General features: G+C 38.5%; 1 protein-coding gene across 1 annotated transcript in view; it reads right to left on the bottom strand.

The window, feature by feature from the left end:
- Positions 1-24,912, bottom strand: part of EXOC6 (exocyst complex component 6) — a 225,857-nt gene extending 200,945 nt beyond the window's left edge. Inside the window, exon 1 of the mRNA XM_059397700.1 lies at positions 24,531-24,912. Coding sequence (XP_059253683.1) covers positions 24,531-24,631 — 101 coding nt within the window. The 5' untranslated portion in view covers positions 24,632-24,912. The remainder of the gene's footprint in view (positions 1-24,530) is intronic.
- Positions 24,913-25,181: the final 269 nt, after the last annotated feature.

The raw sequence follows: 25,181 nt of genomic DNA, 5'->3' as shown, positions 1-25,181 counted from the left end.
CTGGGTGGCTCAGTCAGTTGGGCATCCAAATCTTGATTTCACCTCAGATTTGATCTCAGGGTTATGGGATTGAACCCCATATCAGGCCTACACTCAGCGGGGAGTCTGCTTGAGATTCTCTCTCCTCCCCTCTGCCCTTCCCCTCATTAGTATGTGCTCGTCCTCCCTCCCTCCCTCCCTCCCTGTCTCTCTAAAATAAAAAAATAAATAAAATAAACCAGATTTTTAGTATATCAGTAAACTTGCTTAATTCAACAAACTGGTCATGCAACTCCCTTTAGGAGCCTTTAGATTTAAAGTGCCCAAAATTTCAGCAGCATCCATGTGAAAAACAAAGGGCTAAAATATTAATCAAAGATAGCAAATGAGTTATCGTTTGGGAGAAGGGCCCCCCTTTTTTTTTCTTTTAAAGAACAAATAGCAAATATACCATTTCCCTATCTTAAATGCACAAAAGCCTTCCTCAAGTACCAATCTTGGAAAAAATATATAATTCTACTTAGCAATATAAAATAGCAAGAACAGAAGTAGTCAATCTAAAATTATCATACCCAGTACTCCCAATATTTTCCCAACCACTGTATCAAATATATCAAACATGAGTAACAATGCTCCTATAACTTTCCATGACACTCTGTAATCCAGGAGCAAATAAGAAATGAAATAACTCCAAGACAGTAACACTGGATAAAGACAAAGGAGTATTCTTTCCAACAATATTCATTAAGTACCAACAATACGCAATAGAAACTGAAAATCAAGTGCAGAAAACAGATATCTGCACAGTTAACTTTAACACAGAGATTTACTGATCCCTAAATCGTTAAGAATTTATCTGTACTGAGCATAATTCTTCAAAAAGGTAGGCAAACAAATGAAGTAGTTTTACAAAATAGGTCCAAAATTCTTTGACACGCTTTCCGGTGAGAGGTGAGGTCTATATCCTCTCCTTCTTTTGAATCTGGGCAGGTTTCTGAGTACTCTGATCAGTGGAAGATGACAGAAGTAATTACATGCAACTTCAGAAACTAGAAAAAAACATGCAACTTATCCCAGGACTTCTTCAGACACTCACTCTGGCAAAGTCACCCACTAAGTAACAAATCTATCCTTAAAATAACATCCTGGAGGGACATCTGGGTGGTTCAGTTGGTTAAGCATCTGCCTTCAGCTCAGGTCAGGATCCCAGGATCCTGGGATCATCCTCGTTGCACCAGGCTCCTTGCTCAGCAGGGAGCCTGCTTCTCCTTCTGCCTGCCACTCCCTTTGCTTATGCGCTCTCTCCCTCCCTATAACAAATTTAAAAAAATAAAAATAAAAATATGCTAGAGAGACCACATATGTGACCACTCCATTATAACAGCCACTTCAATCGCCAGCAATATGAGTAAGCCATCTTGGCTATCTAGTCCAGATAATTTCAACCCCAGCAGCAACTAATATTTGATTGCAACTGTATGAAAACTCCCAAGTCACAAATGCCCAGCCAAATCCTTCCTGAATCCCTGGGGAAAAAAAAGTTTATAAGTATAATACAAATTATTTGGACAACTGCATAAATATGTAAATTAGAATTAAATTTAAATGTTTTCCAAAATAATTCCATTTTTTATTTTATCTTTTTTTTTTCCCTTTTGGCACTAGTCATTTTTGGTACTGTCCTTAACATATTTTCCCACTGCAGGAAGCCCTTTCCCCACAAGATATGCCTCAATCTTTTCCTTTTTTTTTTTTTTTTAAGATTTTATTTATTTGATAGAGAGACAGAGAGACAGAGATACCAAGAGAGCCCAAACCAGGAGAGGGAGAGCAGGCTCCGCATTGAACAGGGAGCTGATTAGGAGCTTGATTCCAGGACCCTGGGATCTTCCTGAGACCAAGGCAGATGTTTAACCAACTTAGTCACCCAGGCACCCCAATATGTCTCAGTCTTAATCTTCCTTCAAAATTCAGCTCAAGACTGTTCCTTTAGGAAAATTTCATCAATAACTATACTGGATAATACCTTTCCCATTACCTGAAAATTTCTCCCCCTTTAATTAAGTTATTTGTGTAACACTATCTTTTTAAAATTTATCTTTTATTTATTTGCATAACACATAAAATATACTCTCCATTTTAGTGTACATTTCATCTTCTAAATTCTTTGAGAACTGACGGTGTCTTTTATTTCTATATTCAAGTCACGACGAGAATTGCAATCTTAATAAAAAGACAGTCGCTAGAGGGCACCCTTCACCAGAAAGTTTAAATCCAAATATTTTCCTACTGCATCAGAGCAAAGTGTGAATCTCATACTCAACCAAATTAACAAAAATTATGAAATCTAAATAATGTTTCCTCTTTTTTGAAGCTGCTTTATCCAGATACTTATTATTTTAATATAATGGTTAAAAATAGAGAAGAACTATAAACACCATAAACATTTTCTGGCAATTCCAGGCTCATAATTTTTGGAAGTCCTAAAAAAGATATCATATAAGTAGAACCTGAAGTAAAAACAAGAACTTTACTAAATTGCACAATATATTAAATGAAAGTCAGATGTAGATATATTTAATTTGAACTTTGAAAAAAAAGCATTCAAAATTGCATTTTTAAAAATAAATATTAATAAACATTGATTTTTATAATGTGCTTGTCAAAAGACAAAAATTTTGTTAAGTGTAATTTACAAATAGTATGGAGGAAAACAGAAACACGATTCCCTGACATAATGCCGATCTTAATCCCCACTATTGATCCCGACCACAGTCCACTGCTATTGGTCATTTCACAGCTTTGAAGAGAAGAACAAATCCCATGTCCACGCAAAAGCAGAATGTAAGTAACAAAAATAAATAAAAATAAGCTTTTACCTTTGTATTAGTACTCTGCAATCCACAAAGCAATTTTACATAGTACATCATTGCACTTGATCCCAAGAACCCTTGGGAAATAGGGCAACTGGTTTTATCTCCATCTCACTGATGAAGAAAATGAAGGTCTAAGAAGTTAAAAGATTTACTAAACACCATGTGCCCACTAAAAAGCTCAGAGCGGGGCACCTGGGTGGCTCAGTCAGTTGAGTGGCTTGAGTGGCCTAAGTGGCTGACTCTTGGGTTTCAGTTTAGGTCATGATTTTGGGGTCTTGGGATCAATATGTGCGATGGTTCCATGCTCACCAGGGAGTCTACTTAAAGATTCTGTCCTTCCCTCTGTACCTCCCCCAAGGTCTCGCTCACTTGCTCTCTCTTTCATACTCTCAAATAAATAAATAAATCTTAAAAAGGCCAGAGCCAGGTATAGAATCCAAGTCTTGAACCCATAGAGATTGTTGGAAAATACTGCACAAGAAAAGGTAAAAGCAGCTCGCTACACAAAAATCACCATTCTGTTGTTGAAATTATTTACCTTAAATATGTCAGTAATATAGTCATTGCTCATTTCCAGAGTATCTTTGTTATTACTATAGCAATGCTTCTACTAATGAAGTATCTGAAAATTAATCTCCTTTTTAATAAAGTTGGCAATACCAAATACACATCAACACACACTCTCACAAACCACACAAAGAACAGTTGCCTGCCTTCACATTCAGACATGACAAAAACAGAAAACAAAATAACAAACACACCATCATACACAGATTCTATTAGGCCTGGTCTACCAAACTAAAAAGAACGAGCCCTTCTAGTAAGGAAGCTGAAAAACAAACTTGACATATTCTTTTTACCACAGGAATGAATGAAAGGATAGGAATTAAAAGTGAAGGAAGGAAATGATGATGGTGTTTTGTTTTTTTCACCATTTAGAACTGAAAAAGGATATGGAAAAGATAAAAGGTCAGAGATTTTTCCTGCATCAAGCAGACCACATCTCCTGGAGAGAATAAACTGGAGACTGGCCTTACTAAAGTTACTGGAGCCCTATATCTGTGAGCTGCAGAGGAATAAGGGGCCCATAACACTTTATTTTGAGTTAATTTCAATATCTGAGCCTCCTCTGACCAAGCACAATTTTAAAATACAGGAATTTCAAAAAAAAATTAAAATTAAATAATAATAATAATAAAATATAGGACTTTCCTTCCCTGAGTATAGTCCTAGTCACATTCCTTACCATTCTAATCTTGATTGATGTAAACCTTACAATGCTTTTTGGTTTTGGGGGCATTTTTTTTAGTTAAAATTTAATAATGTTTTTACACGCAGCTTTCATTATCTGATACTCTAAATTAGAAGGCAAAATATAATGATTAAGAGTACAGGCTCGGAGGCCTAAGGGTCTATGCTCACATATAGTTGCACCACTTATTATGTGCCTAAGGCCAATGACCTAATCGAGCTCTACCTCAATTTCTTCATCTGCAGAATAGGTATATAACAATGGTATCTTATTTGCTTTTTGTGAAGATTAAATAATACATTTAAGTGTTTAAAACAGAGGCACACAGTAAATGTTCAATAAATTTTTATTTATTATTATTGACATGATTACTTTTACTTTGGGAACAAAAATCCTAAGAAATTATTTTAGAGTTATTACCACTGTTTATAGAATTTGACAAAAATAAGAACCACCTAAAGATACAACAATAAGAAAATAATCAAATAAACAGGATGAATATTTATACAAGGCAACTGTAACTTCATTTAACAAACACTTAATACTCAAAATTTAACTTGTTGAATGGCAAAGGTTCATGTAATAAACATTCAACAAATAAATAACATTGTCATTTCAAATGTAAGAATATACTAGAATTCATGTTAATTATGATTCTCTTTCAGTAGCAGGAAACAACTGTTCTCACCTCTTTATTCTGTATTTTTCAAGTCTTCTAAAAAAACTAAAAAGATTTTGTTTTTCATTAATTCAGTTCAGAAAGTATTTGAGGGTCTGTTATACCCAAGGCATTATGCTATGTAGCATGGTCAGAACTGATCAGATATGTGTAACAATCATAGACCTCGGGGGCAATTTCATTAGGCCTGCATTTAAGACATGTATTTAAGACATACATTTTATTTTATTTTGTTTTGTTTTGTTTTATTTTATTTTTAAAGATTTTATTTATTTATTTGACAGAGAGAGAGAGATCACAAGTAGGCAGAGAGTCAGGCAGAGAGAGAGAGAGAAGCAGGCTCCCCACCAAGCAAAGAGCCTGATGCAGGGCTCCATCCCAGGACACTGAGATCATGACCTGAGCCGAAGGCAGCAGCTTAATCCACTGAGCCACCCAGGCGCCCCTAAGACATACATTTTAAAACATACACTCACACATAACTAAATAACACTGTATAGTATTTTAAAAATCCATGGTATAAGAACTCAGACACAAGAAAAAAAATTGTGTGTGTGTGTGCATCCACCTACAATGCTGTGGGATAAAATGGGAATTCTATGATAGGAAATATTTGAGTAGTTGGAGAAATAAAAGGGGGTAATCAATCATGGGTAAACACAGTCAGAAAAGGACATGGCACTATGAAAAAGGCAAACAATTTAACCCCTATGAAGGATATACTTACTAAGTAGTGGGAACTCTATTATAAATCTTAGTTATATTTTAGTTAACATTTATTTGGACAGTGGCCTGAGAGTGGCAAGACTCTTTAAAGATTTTTTTTATTTATTTGACAGAGACAGTGAGAGAGGGAACACAAGCAGGGAGAGTGAGAGAGGAAGAAACAGGCTTCCTGCCAAGCAGGGAGGCCCACTGCGGGGCTGTCTTAGGACACTGGGATCATGACCTGAGCCTAAGCCAGATGCTTAACAACCAAGCCACCCAGTGCCCCATCCTCTGGGATTTTGATCAAAGATGGATCCTCTCCCCAGAAAAGTTTACAAACACACCTGTAATACACACACAGTCTCTAAGAACTGCTGACCATCTACAAAAGCCATACTGTCTCTTCCACTCACAGTACATTGCCCAAAGGTGTATTAACTGATCCAAACTGGTTCAATCAAATACACACTCGGGAATTTTAAGTTAGAATTCAGAGACAGTCAGCTATATGTGCCAGACTGACATATGGAAGCCGTAGGTGGTCATCCTCCACTAAGAACAGAGAGAAGCAGAGAAAGTTACACCTCAAAGGAAAATGAAGGCAGAGAAAGAAACACAGTCTTCTACCTCTTTATTTCAGTCTTTTAAGAAGCATGAGTGCCTTGGGACGCCTGTTTCAGTAGGTTAAGCCTCTGCCTTCAGCTCGGGTGATGGTCCTGGGGTCCTGGGATCGAGCTCCGTGTCGGGCTCCCTGCTCAGCAGGGAGCCTGCTTCCCCCTCTTTCTCTGCCTGCCTCTCTGCCCACTTGTGATCTCTCTGTCAAATACATAAGTAAAATCTTTAAAGAAAAAAAAAGAAAAAGCATGATTGCCTTTAGAATTTTGTGACACCCCATAAGCTTCCGCTACTTTTTTTCATATTTTCTTAAGCAAACTCAATTTGGTTTGGTACCTACAACTTATAAAAAAGTCCTTAAGGCACATATTCATAGACACACCCACACATACATAAGCACTTCTTAAAACTGTAAGAGGTTTACAAACCTCCTCATCTGACCAATACACTAGAGTACATCTTCCCAACTGAACAGATTACAGGTATACCACAATGACCATCTCCCAATTTTTCTCTTTATACCACAATATAAAAAATGTGGAAAGCATTACCACAAGATAATTCATTAATAAGGATCTAAAGATACAGTTTAAGTTAATACACTCCTGAGGAAAGAACATGTCAACCAGGGGTAGAGGGAGAAGGAGGAGAAAGAGGAGAAGCAGAAGCACCAAACAGCAACATCAGCCGCCATCTAGCTTTTACACAATACTTTTTATTTTTTCCAAAACATCCGCAACATTGAACAACTAAGTAAAGAATTCAGGATATGCTAAGTATCTTAAAATACCACTGTAAGGGTGAGGGAGGGGGTGCCTGAGTGGCCCAGTCAGTTAAGCAACCCACTCTTGGTGTCAGCTCAGGTCATGATCTTGCTATCTTGGGACTGAGCCCCACACTGGGCTCTGTGCTCAGCGCAGAGTCTGCCTCAAATTCTCTCTCCCTCTCACCACTCACTGTCTCTCTAATCAATAAATAAAATCTTGAAGAAAAAAAAAACACACAAACATTGTTAGGTAGCTAAACCAAGTAGGTATCCTGAATATCCAGAGCAAGTGAGTTTCTAGCAACTCCAGAAGGGAAAAAAAAAATGTATAAACACAGAATCCAATTTATTTCACCACAGAATACTAAAAAAGATTTATTTTAAAATATTCACCTTCTGTGTTATTTCCCATGAAATATTTCAGCTAGTTTGCCACATGCACTCTTAGCATGCTTTACAAAATAATGCCCAGGTGCTTCCTCTAATTCAGTTGAAGACATTCTGTCAAACAATTTTTTAAATGACAGAGTTGACATACCCTTACTTTTTAAAAAAGGATATGATAATATCTTAAAGGCCACACAACCTGTCAAAGCATCAGGCTCAAGCTAAGGCAAAAAATACAGGATGATATTCCCTGTATTTCTGATAGGGAATTTTACTTGCCTTATTTACCTCTATATATAATAATTTCTGTGACTTGTTCTAACAGTATCCTGTTCCCATGCATAGGAAAGAGCCTAATAGAATTCATTGGTTAGCATTACTTCCTATAACTACGGTGGACATTCTATAATACTGACATTAACACTTACTGCTAATTCTGGGTAACAACAAAGTACAATGATAATCGCTAATGGACATCCTCTATAGTGAAACCTGAACTGATAATCAGCTAACACAGATTTGCAATAGACTTCCTCCTTCCTGTTTTTACACTCCTGACCAGAGATGTCTCTTCCTGTTGACTTCTGTGCTACTTGGTAAAATGCAAAAGATGAGAAATTGAAACACCTAATGCATACAACATTGTATTTGTCCTCCAGAATAACAAATAGAATTGCTAAATAAATTTTAATTGAAAATGCTTAAAGCAGATTAAAGAATGCAGATATAGATTGCTTCCTTAGACTTTAGAAAATCAAACAAAAAATATTAAACTCTCTAAAGCAGATCTAATGTACAGTTTGCCTAATAGCTTAAGAGATGATCTATAGGGGTGCCTGGGTGGCTCAGTCATTGGGCGTCTGCCTTCGGCTCAGGTCATGGTCCCAGTGTCCTGCGATCGAGCCCCACATCAGGCTCCCTGCTCGGTGGGAGGCCAGCTTCTTCCTCTCCCACTCCCCCTGCTTGTGTTCCCTCTCTCGCTGACTCTGTGTGTCAAATAAATGAATAAAATCTTTAAAAAGAAAAGTTGATCTAATACAAGAGAGTATTATGCTAGTGAAATAAGTCAGAGAAAGACAATTACCACATGATTTCAATTATATGTGGAATCTAAAAAACAAATAAACAAAAAGTACAATCAGATCTATACCTATACAGAACAAACTGATGATTGCCAGAGGGGGAAGGAGGAAGGGCAAAACGGTTGAAGGAAAGTGGGAAATATAGGCTTCCCATTATGGAATGAACAAGTCTTGGGAATGAAAGCTACAACACAGGGAATACAGTGAATCCAGTTAAGTGGTACTGTAATAGCATATAGTGGCAGATGGTAGCTGCAAGCATTAGCATAAGGAATAGAAAGAGTGAATTGAGATGTTGTACACACTAAACTAATGTGAGATTATGTGTCAACAATACTCAAAAGAATGATAAGAAGTTAAAATTTTTAAATTAAAAAAAGGTAGAGTCACCAGAAAAACCCCTGAAAAAGATGAGCAATGAGGTAAAGGTAGCCCTACCAAGTATAACAATAAAGCCTCTATAATTAAAAGTGTGGTATAGCACATGAATAGACATACAACAAACAGAATAAAGAAACAAAAAGTCCCACCACATTTTAAAATTCAATCAGTGATAACGGCAGTATCTCAAATCAATGTGAAAAAAATATGCTTTTTAAATAAGAGGTATTGGGTGGCTCAGCAACTTAAGCATCTGCCTTTGGCTCAGGTCATGATCCCAGGGTCCTGGAATCGAGCCCCACATAGGGCTCTCTGCTCAGTGGGGAGCCTGCTTCCCCCCTCATTCTGCCCCTCCTCCAGCTTATGCTCCCTCTCACTCACTCACTGTCTCTCAAGTAAATAAAAAATAAATTAAATAAGGGTTGTTAGGACAGTTGGACTGCCATATAAAAATGACAAAACCAGGGTTCTTGGCTGGCTCAGTCAGAAAAGCACGAGACTCTTGATCTTGGGGTTGTAAGTCTGAGCCCCATGTTGGATGTAGAGACTACACAAATAAATAAACAAACAAACTTAAAAAAAAAAAAGATAAAATCTGGGGTCATTCATTATCAAAGAAAATTCAAAAAAGAACTGAAATGTAAAAGTAAAAAATAAAACCATTCAAGTACCAAAGGAAAACATGAGTGGATTCTTCTATAACCTTGGACTATGGAAAACTTTCTTATGCCTCAAAATCCAGAAGAAAAAGATTGATAAATTTCATTCTCATAAAAATAAAAAGACTGGGGGCCCCTGGGTGGCTCAGTTGGTTAGGCAACTGTCTTTAGCTCAGGTCATGATCCTGGAGTCCTGAGATCAAGTCTTGAGTTGGGCTCCCTGCTCAGAGGGGAGTCTGTTTCTCCCTCTGACCCTCCCCCGTCTCATGCTCTCTCTCATTCTCTCTCTCTCAAATAAATAAATAAAACCTAAAAACCTAAAAAATCAAAATCAAAAAACAAACCTCTGGATGGAAAAAAAAAGAGTAAGCATAGTAAGAGACAAAATGAAAAAAAAAAAGGCTTCTAACTAATGGCAAAAAATTGTGAAAGATTTTTAAGTGGATGAAAATGATTATTCTAACACATCCTTCTAGATTATCTGTGCCTTAGCCTATTTTAAGTCTCTATAATTTGTAGAAAACTGTAAGTAAAGCAAGTTATTCTTGTCCATAGAAATAAAAAGACATTCTGGCCTGTGGAATTTAATTAACTAATTAAAAATTTAAATGATTATGCCCTGCAGATAGTGACCAGTTGTGTCTCTATTTATAAATCTATTTCAGGGGGCGCAGGGTGGCTCAGTGTGTTAAAGCCTCTGCCTTCAGCTCTGCTCCCCGGGGAGCCTGCTTCCTCCTCTCTCTCTCTCTCTCTCTCTCTGCCTGCCTCTCTGCCTACTTGTGATCTCTGTCTGCCAAATAAGTAAATAAATAAATAAATCCATATATCTATTTCAGCATTACCAAATGCCTATATTGGTTTTTTGCCACTATCTTTCAAACATTGTTAACCAATTCCCAGGGCGCCTGGGTGGCTCAGTGGGTTTAAGCCTCTGCCTTTGGCTCCAGTCATGATCCCAGGGTCCTGGGATCAAGCCCCGCATGGGCTCTCTGCTCGGCGGGGAATCTGCTTCCTCCTCTGTCTCTGCCTGCCTCTCTGCCTACTTGTGATCCCTGTCTGTCAAATAAATAAATAAAATCTTAAAAAAAAAAAAAAAAAGATAAAAGACACTTTGGCTTGGTAATGTTTTTTGTCTGTCTACTTTGAACTCATATCCATTAAGAATTTCATGCCCAAAAGGAACAAGTTCTTGATATCTAGACACTGAGGTCTGTTTGTTTTTTTCATCTCTACAACTCATGTCTCTTGACCTGGGATGAAATCACAGAAACAAAGCTATAAAGCTTTATTTTTATGTGCAGCTCAGTAAGGCTTTTACCTCTCATTGGTTAAAGGAACTCTGTTCTGACTGGCTCATTGGCAAAAAATAGTAAGTACTTCTATAACTAGAATCTTTGTCAAATTCCCAGAAAACAAGTAAATTAAACTTCTAATAGTTTAAATGTGCTAAACTAATTGCCCCCCCAAAACATTTTAAAAGCCCAAGTTCAAATAATTAAAGTAGAACTTTGGCAAACAAGCCTAGTTTGATAACTTCGCTTTATGGAAAAAAGCTATTTATTTTCTCTGACTGATCATTTAATTCTACTTGGTTTTATTTTTCCTAAACACATATTTACTTTTCAGATAAGCTAACATTAGCCTATATAAATATTTAAAATGATTAAAAATGTAAATTTGTGCTCAACTAAGTTAAATCAGTATCCTGAGAAATTTTTTTTTTTTTTAGGATTTTTTTTATTTTTGAGAGAGAAAGAGCACAAGCAGGGAAGAAGGACGGAGGGAGTGGGAGAAGCAGACTTCCCATTAAGCAGGGAACCTGATACAGGGCTTGATCCTAGGACCTCAGGATCAGGACCTGAGACCAAGACAGATGCCCAACCAACTAAGTCATTCAGGTGCCCCTCTGGCAAACTTTTTATTATAACGTGCATTGACACTGATTTCTAAGATCTTTAAGTAGCTTAAAATTTGATATTAAATTAAGAGATAATCACTGGTTATCCAGTAAATTTTTTTAAATGGTAGAATTTTAGAAGACAGATTACTAAGCATAATTAACTCTATATACTGTTGCTTATGTTTACATGCTGTAACAAAGCTATATTTTGGGGACATGTTAATGAATACGTTCATTTTTGCCACTTTAAGAAGGTATAAAAGGAGGGGGATATCTGGGTGGCTCAGTCAGCTGGGGTTGTGATCTCAGGGTCATGTGATCAAGCCCCATGTTGGGCTCTGCACTCAGTGCAGAATCTGCTTGCTCCGCTCCTTCCCATCCCCACTTTCTCTCTCTCAAATAAATAAATAAAACCCTAAAAAAAAATATATATATATGCATATATATATGTATATACATATATATATATATGGAACATCAGTGTCTGCAGAGAGTTGTATGTGCTCATGAACTTTGCTAGTCTGATAAAATGCTTGTTTTATACAACAGACCATTCAAACTGTTCCACCTCAGTGTTTCAATGTGAAATTTAAATTAAATATACTCTGGTTAAAAGTTTAAATCATTATCAGAAGTTGAAATTACACTAAGACCAATAATAACAGAGAAATACAACTATGTATACAGGCTTTTATTTTTCAAGGAAAAAGTGGTTTTGTCTTATAGCAGTTGTTCTCCCATTTTCTGGTCTCCTTACACTCTCAAAACTTAGTAAGAACTCCAAAAAGGCTGTATTTACATGAATCATAACTACAAATATTTATATTAGAAATTAAAACAGATGGAGCACCTGGGTGGCTCAGTGGGTTAAGCCTCTGCCTTCGGCTTGGGTCACGATCTCAGGGTCCTGGGATCGAGCCCCACATTGGGCTCTCTGCTTGGCAGAAAGCCTGCTTCCCCCTCTCTCTCTGCCTGCCTCTATGCCTACTTGTGATCTCTCTCTCTCTCTGTCAAATAAATAAATAAAAACTTTAAAAAAATAAAAATTAAAACAGAATTTTTTAAAAAAACCTACTAATTCATTTGAAAAGAGCAATGATAAATGCATTGTACATTAACATAAATAAACTCTTAGAGTTATTTGAAAAATTTTTTTAAGTTAGCTTTATGCCCAACATGGGACATGACCTAACGACCCTGAGATCAAGAGTTGCATACTCCACCAACTAAGCCAGGCAGCAGCCCTGAAAACTATTTTGACCAGACAGATCCCCCCCCAAAAAATCAGTGCTCTATAGTAAACTATTTCAGAACATGAAAGAGCATGATGAACAACAAAACATGGAAAATGAATTGTATCTGCCTCAGTTTACAATATCTGAGTCTGATAATAAGCTTTAAAATATAAAATTTAGCAATATTAGCCCAATTTTGTTGGGCTTGCTTCCTTGGTTTACTAGATAATGACTTGTCTATAATATGAAAGTTTATTCTTTACCTTCTGCATAATCTGCCTAGATAGCAGCAGTGGGTCCATTCGCCAGAATACTCTTCTGTGCTTCATGTGGACTTTATTATGTTCTTGATTATTTAATAAAAAAAAATGTTTCCTCTCACTTATGAAAGAAATAAGGTTCTTTAGAAGCAAGTTATCTACGCTTATTTTTTAAATATTTCACTTTCATTTTAATGAAATTGGTACCCAAGTATTGCTTCTCAGGTAACATCTGATAACTGCTTTGATTTGTCTTCTAAAATGTGAGGCCTAAATAGAGAAAAAAATAAAATAAAACTTCCAGGGGCACCTGGGTGGCTCAGTGGGTTAAGCCGCTGCCTTCGGCTCAGGTCATGATCTCAGGGTCCTGGGATCAAGTCCCACATCGGGCACTCTGCTCAGCAGGGAGCCTGCTTCCCTCTCTCTCTGCCTGCCTCTCTGCCTACTTGTGATTTCTCTCTGTCAAATAAATAAATAAAATCTTAAAAATAAATAAATAAATAAATAAAACTTCCAAGATACCTTTTACACCTAAACCTGTCAATGAGATTTCCCAGAACAACTCTGCAAAAGCACAGTTGTTTACTCTTTCAATTTATAAAAAGAGAAATGCTATAAATAATTAGGTTTGTTTGTTGGGCTACTGTAATAAAACTGGCACTGGAAGAATTGTCAAATTAGAAGAGATGTTCAGGCTTCCTATGTTAAATCTGTATAGCTAAAAAGTGTCATAATACAAACATTTCTGAAATTGTACTCTTTACAGGAATTCCCTAAAGATCTGTCAATTTCTTGGGATGCCTGGGTGGCTCAGTTGGTTAAGCGTCTGCCTTCAGCTCAGGTCATGATCCCAGGGTCCTGGGATCGAGCTCCACATCAAGCTCCCTGCTCACAGGGAGCCTGCTTCCCCCTCTCTCTCTGCCTGCCTCTCTGCATACTTGTGATCTCTCTCTCTGTCAAATAAATAAATAAAATCTTAAAAAAAAACATCCAAAGAACAGAGAGGAATGAAGAACAGGAACAGCACCTCAGAAAAATATGGACACCATTAAACACATGAACATACACATGATGGGGTACCACAGTACTATTTTATGATGGTAAAAATATCAGAAGAAATACCTGAAGAATATTTGAAGAAATAATGATTAAAATTCCCCACTCTGATGAAAAACATTAATCTGGACATTTAAAATAACCAATGAACTCCAAGAAAGATACACACAAACAGACCCATACCCAGGCACATCACAGTAGAAGTAATGGAAGACGAAGAGAACATCTTGAAAATAGCAAGAGAAAACCACTTATCTCATACAAGGTTATACCAATAAAGTTAACAGAAATAATGGAGGCCAAAAAAACAGTGGGATGACATGTTCAAAGTACAAGAAAAAACTGTCAACCAAGAGTCTAAGATCCAACAAAACTATCCTTCAAAAGTGAAGGTGATGGGGCGAGCGTCCAGGTGGCTCAGTCAGTTAAGTGTCACTCAGGGTCCTGGGATTGAGCCCCTCCTCGGGCTCTGTGCAGATCAGGGAGTCTGTTTCTCCTTCTCCCTCTGCCTCTCTCCCTAGCTTGTGTGCTCTTACTCTCTCTCTCTCTCTCTCTCTCTCTCTCAGATAAGTAAAAAAATTTCAAAAGTGAAGGTGAGGGGCGCCTGGGTGGCTCAGTGGGTTAAAGCCTCTGCCTTCGGCTCAGGTCATGATCCCAGGGAGGAAGAGGGGCTCCTCTTGGAGCATCAGGCTCTCTGCTCGGCAAAAGTGAAGGTGAAACAAAGACATTCGCAAATTAACAAAAACTGAGAGAATTAGCTAGCAGCAGACCAGCCTTATAAGAAAAACTAGGAGCGCCTGGGTGGCTCACTCGGTTAAGTGTCTGCCTTCAGCTCAGGTCATGATCTCTGGATCCTGGGATCAAGCCCCTCACTGCCAGGCTCCCTGCTCAGTAGGGAGTCTGCTTCTTGCTCTCCCTCTGCCCCTCCCCCCAACTTGTTCTCTCGTTTTCTCTCTCTTAAATAAATAAAATCTTTAAAAGAAAAAAAAAACAAAAAACTAATGGAAGTTCTTCACAATCAAAAGAGTGAGCCCAAATGGTAATATAAACACACACACACAAAAGAATGCTAGTAAAGACAACCACTTAATTATAAAAGACAGTATAAATAGATCTCTCTTAACATAAAACAACAAGTACATAATTCTATTTGTGGGCCTAACATATAGAAATATAATATATTTGACAATAAGAGCACAAAGGAGATATAGGAACAAAGTTGTACTAGGGTGACAAAATGACACAAGATGACAATCTAAAACCCAGCAAAAAATAAAGACAATCAGAAATTATAATTGAGTTAATATAACAAACTCTATAAACTTGTCAGCTTCTTTAAAAAAGCAAAAAGTTATATAAAGTAACAATTACAGCAATATATTGTTATGTTGGTAACACAGAGAGATATAAGAGCTATAAAAACAAAAGCACATAAATGGGAAAGAGGGGAACCTGGATGGCTCAGTCAGTTAAGCATCGTACTTGATTTCAGCTCAGGTCAGGTCTCAGGGTCATGAGATCCAGCCCTGTGTCTGGACTCTTTAGATTCTGCTTTAGATTCTCTCTCTCTCTCTCTCTCCCTTTCCTTCTGCCCCTCTCCCTGCCCCACTTGCACACACTCTCTCTCTCTCTCTTTAAATAAATAAATAAATAAGAGAAAATAGAGATATATAGAAGTAATATTTCTATATTTCACTGGACTTAGAAAATATCTGAAGGCAATTCTGAGAACCACCACTAAGAAATTGCTTTTTAAAAGAAACTGAAAAAAATCATTAAATTAAAATGTTATACTGGAAAATATTCATTTAATAAAAAAGAGTAGTAAAAAGGGAACAGAGGGAACAGAAGAGCAAAAAACAAATGTATATAGAAAACAAAAAGTAAAATGGCAGCAAAATAAATCCAACTATATAAATAACAATATTAAATCCATACGGAAATTAAATAATTAAAACAGAATGGCTAAAATTAACCAGTCAGGAAACAAGAGGTATTGGTGAAAACATGGAAAAAGGGGAACCCTCTTACATTATTGATGGGAATGCAAGCTGGTGTAGTCAATCTGGAAAATAGTATGGTGGTTCCTCAAAAAGTTGAAAATAGAGCTACCCTATGACCCAGAAATTGCACTACTGGGTATTTACCCTAAAGATACAAATGTAGTGATCCAGAGGGGCACTTGCACCCGAATGTTCATAGCAGCAATGTCCACAACAGCCAAACTATGGAAAGAACCTAGATGCCCATCAACAAAAGAATGGATAAAGAAGATGTGGTATTATATATACAATGGCATACTATGCAGCCATCAAAAAACCGAAACCTTGCCATTTGCAATGACATGGATGGAACTAGAGGGTATTATGCTAAGCAAAATAAGTCAATCAGAGAGAGACAATTATCATATGATCTCTCTGATATAAAGAATTTGATCAGGCAGGGCTGGGAGTTGTGGGGGGAAGGGAGGGAAAAATGAAACAAGATAGGACTGAGGAGGGAGACAAACCATTAGAGACCCTTAATCTCAGGAAGCAAACTAAGGACTGCTGGATAGGAGCGGGGTAGGAGGGATAGGGTGACTGGGTGATACACACTGGGGAGGGTATGTGCTATGGTGAGTGCTATGAATTGTGCAAGACTGATGATTCAGAGACCTGTATCCCTGAGGAAAATAATACATTATATGTTAACTAAAAAATGTTTTTAAAAATTTAATTTAAAAAATTCAATTTAAAAAAAAAAAAAAAGGTAGACTGGTGAGGCACCTGGGTGGCTCAGTCGATAAGCATCTGACTCTTGGTTTTGGCTCAGGTCCTGAACTCATGGGTCGTGAGACTGAGCCCAACATCAGGCTCCACACTCAGCAGGGAGTCTCTCTCTCTAAAATAAATAAACCTTTAAAAAAAACTTTTAAAAGGGCAGGTATGCCTGGTGGCTTAGCTCAGTCAGTTAAGCATCTATCTTCAGCTCGGATTGGAATCAGGCTCCATGTCGGACTCCCTGCTCAGTGTGGAGAGTCTACATCTCCCTCTCCCTCTGCCTCTCCAACCCCCCTACTGTGATTTCTCTCTCTCAAATAAAACCCTTTAAAAAAAGGGGGGGGGGGGCCGCCTGGGTGGCTCAGTGGGTTAAGCCGCTGCCTTCGGCTCAGGTCATGATCTCAGGGTCCTGGGATCGAGTCCCGCATCGGGCTCTCTGCTCAGCAGGGAGCCTGTTTCCTCCTCTCTCTCTCTCTCTGCCTGCCTCTCTACCTACTTGTGATCTCTCTGTCAAATAAATAAATAAAATCTTTAAAAAAAAAAAAAAAGCAGCCTGTCAAACTAGATGACAAACAAGATCCAACAATATGCTATCTGTAGGAGGCAATCTTTAGATTCAAGAATAAAAGCAGGGTGAAAGTAAAAGGACAGAAAAAGACATATCATGGAAAAACCAACCATACAAATGCTAGAGAAGCTATACTAATACCAGACAAAATAGACTTTAAAACATGTCTACAGATAAAGAAGAATATTTTACGATGGTAAAATGTGTATCAACCAGGAATATATACAAGTATACACACAGAGAGCATACTGATAATGAGCCCAAAATAACATCAAGCAGAAACTATCTGTTGTATTTAATAATGAATAGAACTAAACAGAACATCAAAAAGGAAGAAAGACCTGAACAACCATAAGCTAAAGAGACTTAACAGACGTATATAGAATTATTCCACTCAACAGCAGGATAAACATTCTTAAGTACACATGGAACATTCTCCAGAGATAGACCATAGTTAAGACATAAAACAAGCCTCAATAAAGTTAAAAGAACTGAAATTGTACAAATTATGAACTCTGGCCACAACATAATGATATTAGAAATTAGTAACAAGGGGGACGCCTGGGTGGCTCAGTTGGTTAAGCAGCTGCCTTCGGCTCAGGTCATGATCCCAGCGTCCTGGGATCGAGTCCCACATCAGGCTCCTTGCTCCGCAGGGAGCCTGCTTCTCCCTCTCCCTCTGACTCTGCCTTCCACTCTGTCTGCTTGTGCTCGCTCTCTCTCTGACAAATAAATAAATAAAATCTTTAAAAAAAAAAAAAAGAAATTAGTAACAAGGATACTTAAGACACTCACAAATATGTGGAAACTAACACATTTCTAAATAACCAATGAGTCAAAGAAATCATAAAAGAAATTTTTCTTTCAAATATTTTATTTATTTATTTGAGAGAGAGAGAGCATGAGGGGGGAAAAGGGGCAGAGGGAGAGGAAGCCTGAGAGGGAAAAGCAGACTCACCCCTGAGCAGGGAACCCAACATACGGCTCAATCCCAGGACTCCAGGACCATGACCTGAGTCACTAAGGCATCTCATAAAAGAAATTTCAAAAATACTTCAGGATGAACTCAAAACATTGCTTAGTGGGAAATTTATAGTGGCAAAAGCTTGTATTTAAAAATGACGAAGATCTCAAACCAAGAGCCTAAGTTTCCATCATAGGGCAGCAATAAAAAGAAAACCAACAGAACACAAGCAGAAGAAAGGAAATAAAAATTAGACACAAATGAAATAATTAGAAAACAATACACAAAAATCAATAAAACCAAGAGCCAACTGGTTTTTTGAAATAATCCATGAAACCAACAAACATTTAGTTAGACTGACCAAGAGAAAAAAGAGAAACTGACATTATTAAAATCAAGAATGAAAGGTCATTCATACTGACCTTACAGAAATAAAAAGTGTTATCAAGAAATGCTATAAACAGGGGCGCCTGGGTGGCTCAGTGGGTTAAGCCGCTGCCTTCGGCTCAGGTCATGATCTCAGGGTCCTGGGATCGAGCCTCACATAGGGCTCTCTGCTCAGTGGGGAGCCTGCTTCCTCCTCTCTCTCTCTGCCTGCCTCTCTGCCTACTTGTGATCTCTGTCTGTCAAATAAATAAATAAAAATTAAAAAAAAAAAAAAAAGAAATGCTATAAACAACTGCACCAACAATTTTGATAATCTAGAAGAAATGGACAAACTTCTCAAAAGATACAAATTATCAAAACTAATTCAGAAAGACTAGAATTTCTATGAGAAATTCGATCAGTAATCAAAAACCTCCCATCAAAGAAATGTTAGGTGGCTTTACTGATGGATGCTACCAAATATTTAAAGAATTAACACTAATCCTTCACAAATCTTCCAAAAAGTGTAAGAGGAAGGACACTCCCTAACTTATTCTGAGACCAGCCCTACTCTAATACCAAAGCCAGAAAAAAAGACAAGAATTATAGACTTGGGGCACCTGGGTGGCTCAGTGGGTTAAAGCCTCTGCCTTCAGCTCAGGTCCTGATCCCAGGGTCCTGGGATCAAGCCCCGCATCAGGCTCTCTGCTCAACAGGGAGCCTGCTTCCACCCTCTCTCTCTGCCTGCCTCTCTGCCTACTTGTGATCTCTGTCTGTCAAATAAATAAATAAAATCTTAAAAAAAAATTTACAGACTTACATTTCCTATGAAGATAGATGTAAAAATTCTCAACAAAATACTAACAAACCAAATCTAACAATGTAGTAAAAGGATTATACACAATGACCAAACAGGATTTAACCCAGGAATTCAAGAGAGATTCAACATTAAAAATAAATAAATAAATAAATAAATAAATTCATTCAATGTACCACATCACATGACAAATACAAAGGGGGAAAAATACCCCACATGGTCATCTCAATTCCAGGAACACTAACCAACTCACTCTTTGAAATACTATTATTCTCATACCAAAATCAAACAAAGACATCACCAAAAAATAATAGACCAATATCTCTTGTGAATATACACATGCAAAAATTGTAAACAAAATACTAGCAAGCAGAACCCACTAACATATAAAAAGGATTATACACTATGACCAAGTGGGATTTATATCATAATGCAAGGTTGGTTTATACCTCAAAATTAATGTAATATATCACACAACTACAATAAGGGATTAAAACCCACATGATCATCTCTATAGATGCAGAAAAAGCATGTGAAAAAGCGAACACTCTTTCATAATAAAAACATGAACTAGGAATAGCAGGGAACTTCCTCAACTTGATAAATGACACTATGAAATTCCCACAAGCAGCGCATGAGAGCGCCAGTTGTTCCACCTCACCTATACATGGTATATGGTCAGTTTTTTAAACTTTTGACATTCCAACAGCATGATTCAATGTTGTAGTTTTAGTTTACATTTTCTAATGACTAATGTTGTTAATCATCCTTTCATGTGCTTTTTTGCACTGTGTGTACCTTCTTTTGTGAAATATCTACTTAAATCATCTACCCATTTTTTAATTGGATTGTTTCTTATCTGGACTTAAAGACTTCTTTTATATAATTTGGACACAACTTTTTTTTTAAATCAGACGTGATTTTCAGAAATTTTCTACTTGTCTGTGGCTTTTCATTTTCTTAACAGTATCTTTGAAGACCACAAGCTCTCAACGTGGATGTCCAATTTATCATTTTTTTTCTTTTATGTATTATGCTTTTGGAATAGCATGTAAGAAGTCTTTGTCTAACCAAAGTCACAAAGATTTTTTTTTCTAAGAGTTTATAGTTTTGCATCTTATGTTTAGGTTTACAATCTACTTTGGGTTACTTTTTAAATATGGTATAGAGTATAGATCAAAGTTCATTATTCTGCATATGGATATCCAACTGTTTAACCATTATTTTAAAAAATTATCCCTTTCAAATGAACTGCCTTTGTACTTCTGTCAAAAATTAATTAATGTGTGAATCTATTTATGGATTCTGTTATTCAGTTTCACTGATCTATTTGTTTCTCTTGATGCTTATATCACACTGGCTTGATTATTATAGCTTTACAAATAAACCTTAAAAGCAGTGTAGCTTCTCTAACTCTGTTCATCTTTTCCCAAGTCAGTTTGACTCTTCTACGTCCTATACATTTCCATATGAACCTTTGAATCAGCTTGTCAATTTCTACCAAAACAACAACAACAACAACAAAACCTTCTGCTGGGATTCTGAATGAGATCGTCCAAATCTAAAGATCAATTTGGGGAAATCATTTTGACAGTTTGTTATCTTTCAAGGGATTTGTCCATTTTTTCTAAGTTGTCAAATGTATTGGTATGAAATTATTCATAATATTCCTTTAATAGCTATAGAATCTGCAGCGATGTTACCTCTCTCATACTGATACAGTATCGGGAATTGGTAATTCCTTTTTTTTTTATTAAGATTTTATTTATTTATTTGACAGACAGAGATCACAAGTAGGCAGAGAGTCAGGCAAAGACAGAGGAGGAAGCAGACTCCTCACCGAGCAGAGAGCCCGATGCGGGGCTGGATCCCAGGACCCTGGGATCATGACCTGAGCTGAAGGCAGAGGCTTTAACCCACTGAGCCACCCAGGCGCGCCGGGAATTGGTAATTCCAGATAATTGGCATCTCCTCCCTTTCTTTCTCTGAGAGGTTTATCAATTTTACAGATCTCAAAGAACCAGGTTTTCATTTCACTGACTTTGTTTTTCTATTTTCTATTTGATTGATTTCCACTCTAGTCTTTACCATCTCCTTTCTTTACCAGCTCCTTTCTTTGGCTCTTCTGGATTTCATTTGCTCTTCTTTCCCTAGTTTCTTAAGTAAGAAGCTGAGGTCATTGATTTGAAACCATTCTTTCCCAGTAAAGATGTTCAATGTTATAAATTTCTAAGTATTACTTTAGCTGTGCCCCACAAATTCTAACGCATTTTCATTTTATTCAGTTCAAAAACACTATCTAAACTTCTCTTCTGGTTTCTTCTTTTACCCTTGGGTTATTTAGATGTCTGTTATTCAGTGTCCAAGTATTTGGGTATTCTCCAGTTTTCTATTACTGATTTCTAATCTAATTCCACTGTGGTCAAAGAACCATATTGTATGCCAGACCCTGTGAAAAGTATGTAACATGCTTCTCACTTAATCATCAGTAATAAAAAGTAAATCAGGAAAAGATCCAACTGAAAAAGTCTCCCACTGATGAAAAAAAAATAGTAAGAATGGTAACAACATCATAAGCCAAAAGGCCAGCTAAAAGATAAGTGGAAAGTAACAAAAATTAATCTTAATACTAAAATATTTACAGATGAACTGATGTCCAGAATTTGCTTCAAAATAATATAGGGTTAGGGAGAGTGGACGGGAGCAGATCGAATGGCACTGGTTGGGGGTTGAACTGAAGCAAGATGATGGCTTCATGATGATTTCCACACTATTCTTTTTACTTTCCAATAAAAGGGTTTTTTAAATTTTAATATTAGCACTTAGTGAAACCTAGATAAAAAACAGTAATAGCTTAAACACTATTCAAGAGAAAGGCTTGCTACCAGTGCCTTCTATGTGTGTATAGAAAGTCTGCTTTTAAATGAGATGACAAGTGTATATATAGGATAAGTATGAGTCACTGGAGTTGGCCAAAGAAAACAGTGTGGGTTTCAACAAAGTGAGGAGGTGACATAATTGCCCAGCAAAAGAGAACAGAATAACACTGTGAACACATATATTCTATTTATGTCACAAAAGTCTCTCAATATATTTCAAATTTTCTTCTAAATTAATTTCATCTCTTTTCAAAGATAATGCCTAGCATTTTTTCCCAAGAGGAAGTATCTTCTTCATAACCTGTACTATTTTCAAAAATTGGCTGTTCTGATAACTATAATACATACTGTACTCTTTAACTTTCACTATGCAGTGAGGAAAACAAAGCTTCCTTTTGATCTATGATTTCTACTTTCATTACCAAATGACCAGAGTTTTATGAAAAGAAATCATCATACTGGAAAATTAAGAAAGTGTACTAATTACGCCTATCATATCACAGCAAGAACTTCATGTGACCAAAAAAAAAAAAAAAAAACTTATCAGGTGCCTACCACATGCTTGGTGTTAGGGATACAGTAGGGAACAAACAGGCAAGGTCTCTAATATCCCCGGCTTCTAAAGACCCACCCCCTACCAAAGTACAGGAATAAGAAAATTGAGGTTCAGAAACCTTAAATGATTTTGTCCATGACCACACATTTCGTCAGCGATAGGACCCGTGCAAAACACTCCGGAATCTCAGGGCAAGGTGAATTTACATTATAATTTGAAATAGCTTCACTTGATACTACATCCACAGGTCCACAAAACATACAGCACTTCATTTCTAGGAAGCCTATACTGAAGAAAATAATGTTAAAGCACAATCACTTCTAACTTCCATATGTGAATAACAATTTTACCATCAATATGAAAGCTGAAACTTTACATTTAAAAGGTAATTCTTTTGATGGAAAGAATTCTGGAGATGGTTGGTGGGGATGCTTGCACAACATTGTGAATGTATTTAATACTACTGAACTGTACCCTTCAAAATGGCTTGAGATGGTAAATTTTATGTTATGTGTATTTTACAATACAAAACTTAGTTTGAGAATTCCAGTTTTCTTTAAATCAAATAAAGCTTAGGCAAGGATATCACCTTGTGATCTCTAAAAAAAAAAAAAAAAAAAAAAAAAAAGGTACTTCTTTTTCTTAAAAAGTTTATTTATTTGTAAATAATCTTTACACCCAGCGGAGGGCTCGAACTCATGACACCGAGACGGAGAGCAGCATGCTCTTCCCACTAAGCCAGCGAGGCGCCCCTAAGAAACACTTATCCTTTTTTTTTTTAAGATTTTTTTATTTATTCATTTCTGAAGAAGACAAAGAGAGAACACAAGCCGAGGAAGAAGCAGAGGGAGAGGGAGAAGCAGACTCCCCGCTGATCCAAGAGTCCAATGTGGGGCTCGATCCCAGGACCTGAAGATCACTACGTGAGTCAAACGCAGAGGTCCAACCATCTGAACCACCCAGGCACCCCCAAACAGGCACTTATTCTTGGTGAGAATGCCTAACCTAATCTAGTGGATCACAACAGTGTCCAGCTAATATTCTATTAGGGCAACAGGTCAGTCTGGAATATTCATTATCTAGTATTATTTTAAAGGGGTGGAGATCTTTTTCAAAATCAACGGGAAAGTTAATGCAAAATTAATGAAATGTTCGTAAGTAAAAGCTTCCCACACTCCAGAAGGCGCGCCGGGCGAGCGCTCGGTCACACTGGCGCGCTCCTAAACATCAGCTCCTGCCCGCCAGCCCACGCTCCCTTCTCGCCCACTCCGGCCGCGCTGAGGGATAATGGTGCCGGCGACTCCAGCTCAACTTCAATTCTCCCACGCCCGCTGCAGCCCTCCACGTCAGGGTTTCCACCTGCGGGCGCCACGGCATCTCAGTCACGCCGACTGTCGGTTAACCTTCGCCCCAGCACAGCCGCCCTCAGCCCCGCCGGGAGCCCGGGAGGCCCGAGGCGCGTCCTCGGGACCCCAGGCCGTCAGGGCCGGGCGGCGCGGCGGCTCCCCGGGTCAAAGGCGCCGCCGCGGCCACACCCACCGGCTGCGCGGTGACAGCTCCCGGGGCTGAGGCGGGCTGTAGCGACAGGTGCAGCCGCCCGTTCCTCCCCTCCCCGCCCGGGCAGGCCCAGGTCTCGGCCCACCGCCCCGGAGCGCCCCCGCCTGCCTCCGCACGCACCACCTGTCGGTACGCCCGGCGCGCGGCCGGCGGCGGACGCCCAGCTCGGCTCCTGATGAGCGGCCAGCGGCGGCAGCCCGAGGTCCCGGGGGGATGTGAGCTTTACCGGAGAGTGGGTCCCACGCAGGCGGTGTCGGTGCTCTCAATCTCCTGCAAGATCCGTTCATGCTCCGGGACAGTCCCCAGACCATCGCCATTCTCCGCCATCTTGGCTGGAAGCTGAGGAGCCGGCAAGGCGCGGCGCCGCGCGGACAGCGGGGGCGAGCAGCCTGAGGCGCGCGCGCAAGGGGACGGAGAGGGGGCGTGGAGAGGGGGCGTGGAGAGGGCGGAGACAGCGCGGGGGCGCGCGGAGGGTGTGGGAGGAAGCTTGCGGGCGCGCGACCGGACCCTGGTCTCTGTTCTAGCACCTGTCAGAGCGCAGGGTCCTGCCCGCCGAGGCGAGGAATGAAGACACTTTGCCTTCCGCTCTCCCCCTCCCCTTGCTCCCAGTTGCTATATAGTGACTGGCCTGGCTTTGCCATACATTCTTCTTGTACTGTGTGTGCCAGACTCTGCTAATGCGCTCGAGATACCTTAGTAATGAAACAGGTCGACAATGAAATAATCACCTTCGATCTATAGCAAAAGCTACGGGAATATTTAACAAGGAGGTGATGTACACTCGGAGGTGGAGAATCAGAGAAGGAAAATGTACACTCCAGAAACTCAAAATTGTGCGTGGGAGTAATTTTTATTTTAGGAATGTACCAGCAAAATC

This window comes from Mustela nigripes, chromosome 4 (assembly GCF_022355385.1).
Source record: "Mustela nigripes isolate SB6536 chromosome 4, MUSNIG.SB6536, whole genome shotgun sequence".
NCBI classification, from domain to species: domain Eukaryota; kingdom Metazoa; phylum Chordata; class Mammalia; order Carnivora; family Mustelidae; genus Mustela; species Mustela nigripes.
The sequence above is the reverse complement of the archived record's forward strand: the minus strand, read 5'-3'. Positions and strand labels throughout refer to the sequence as shown.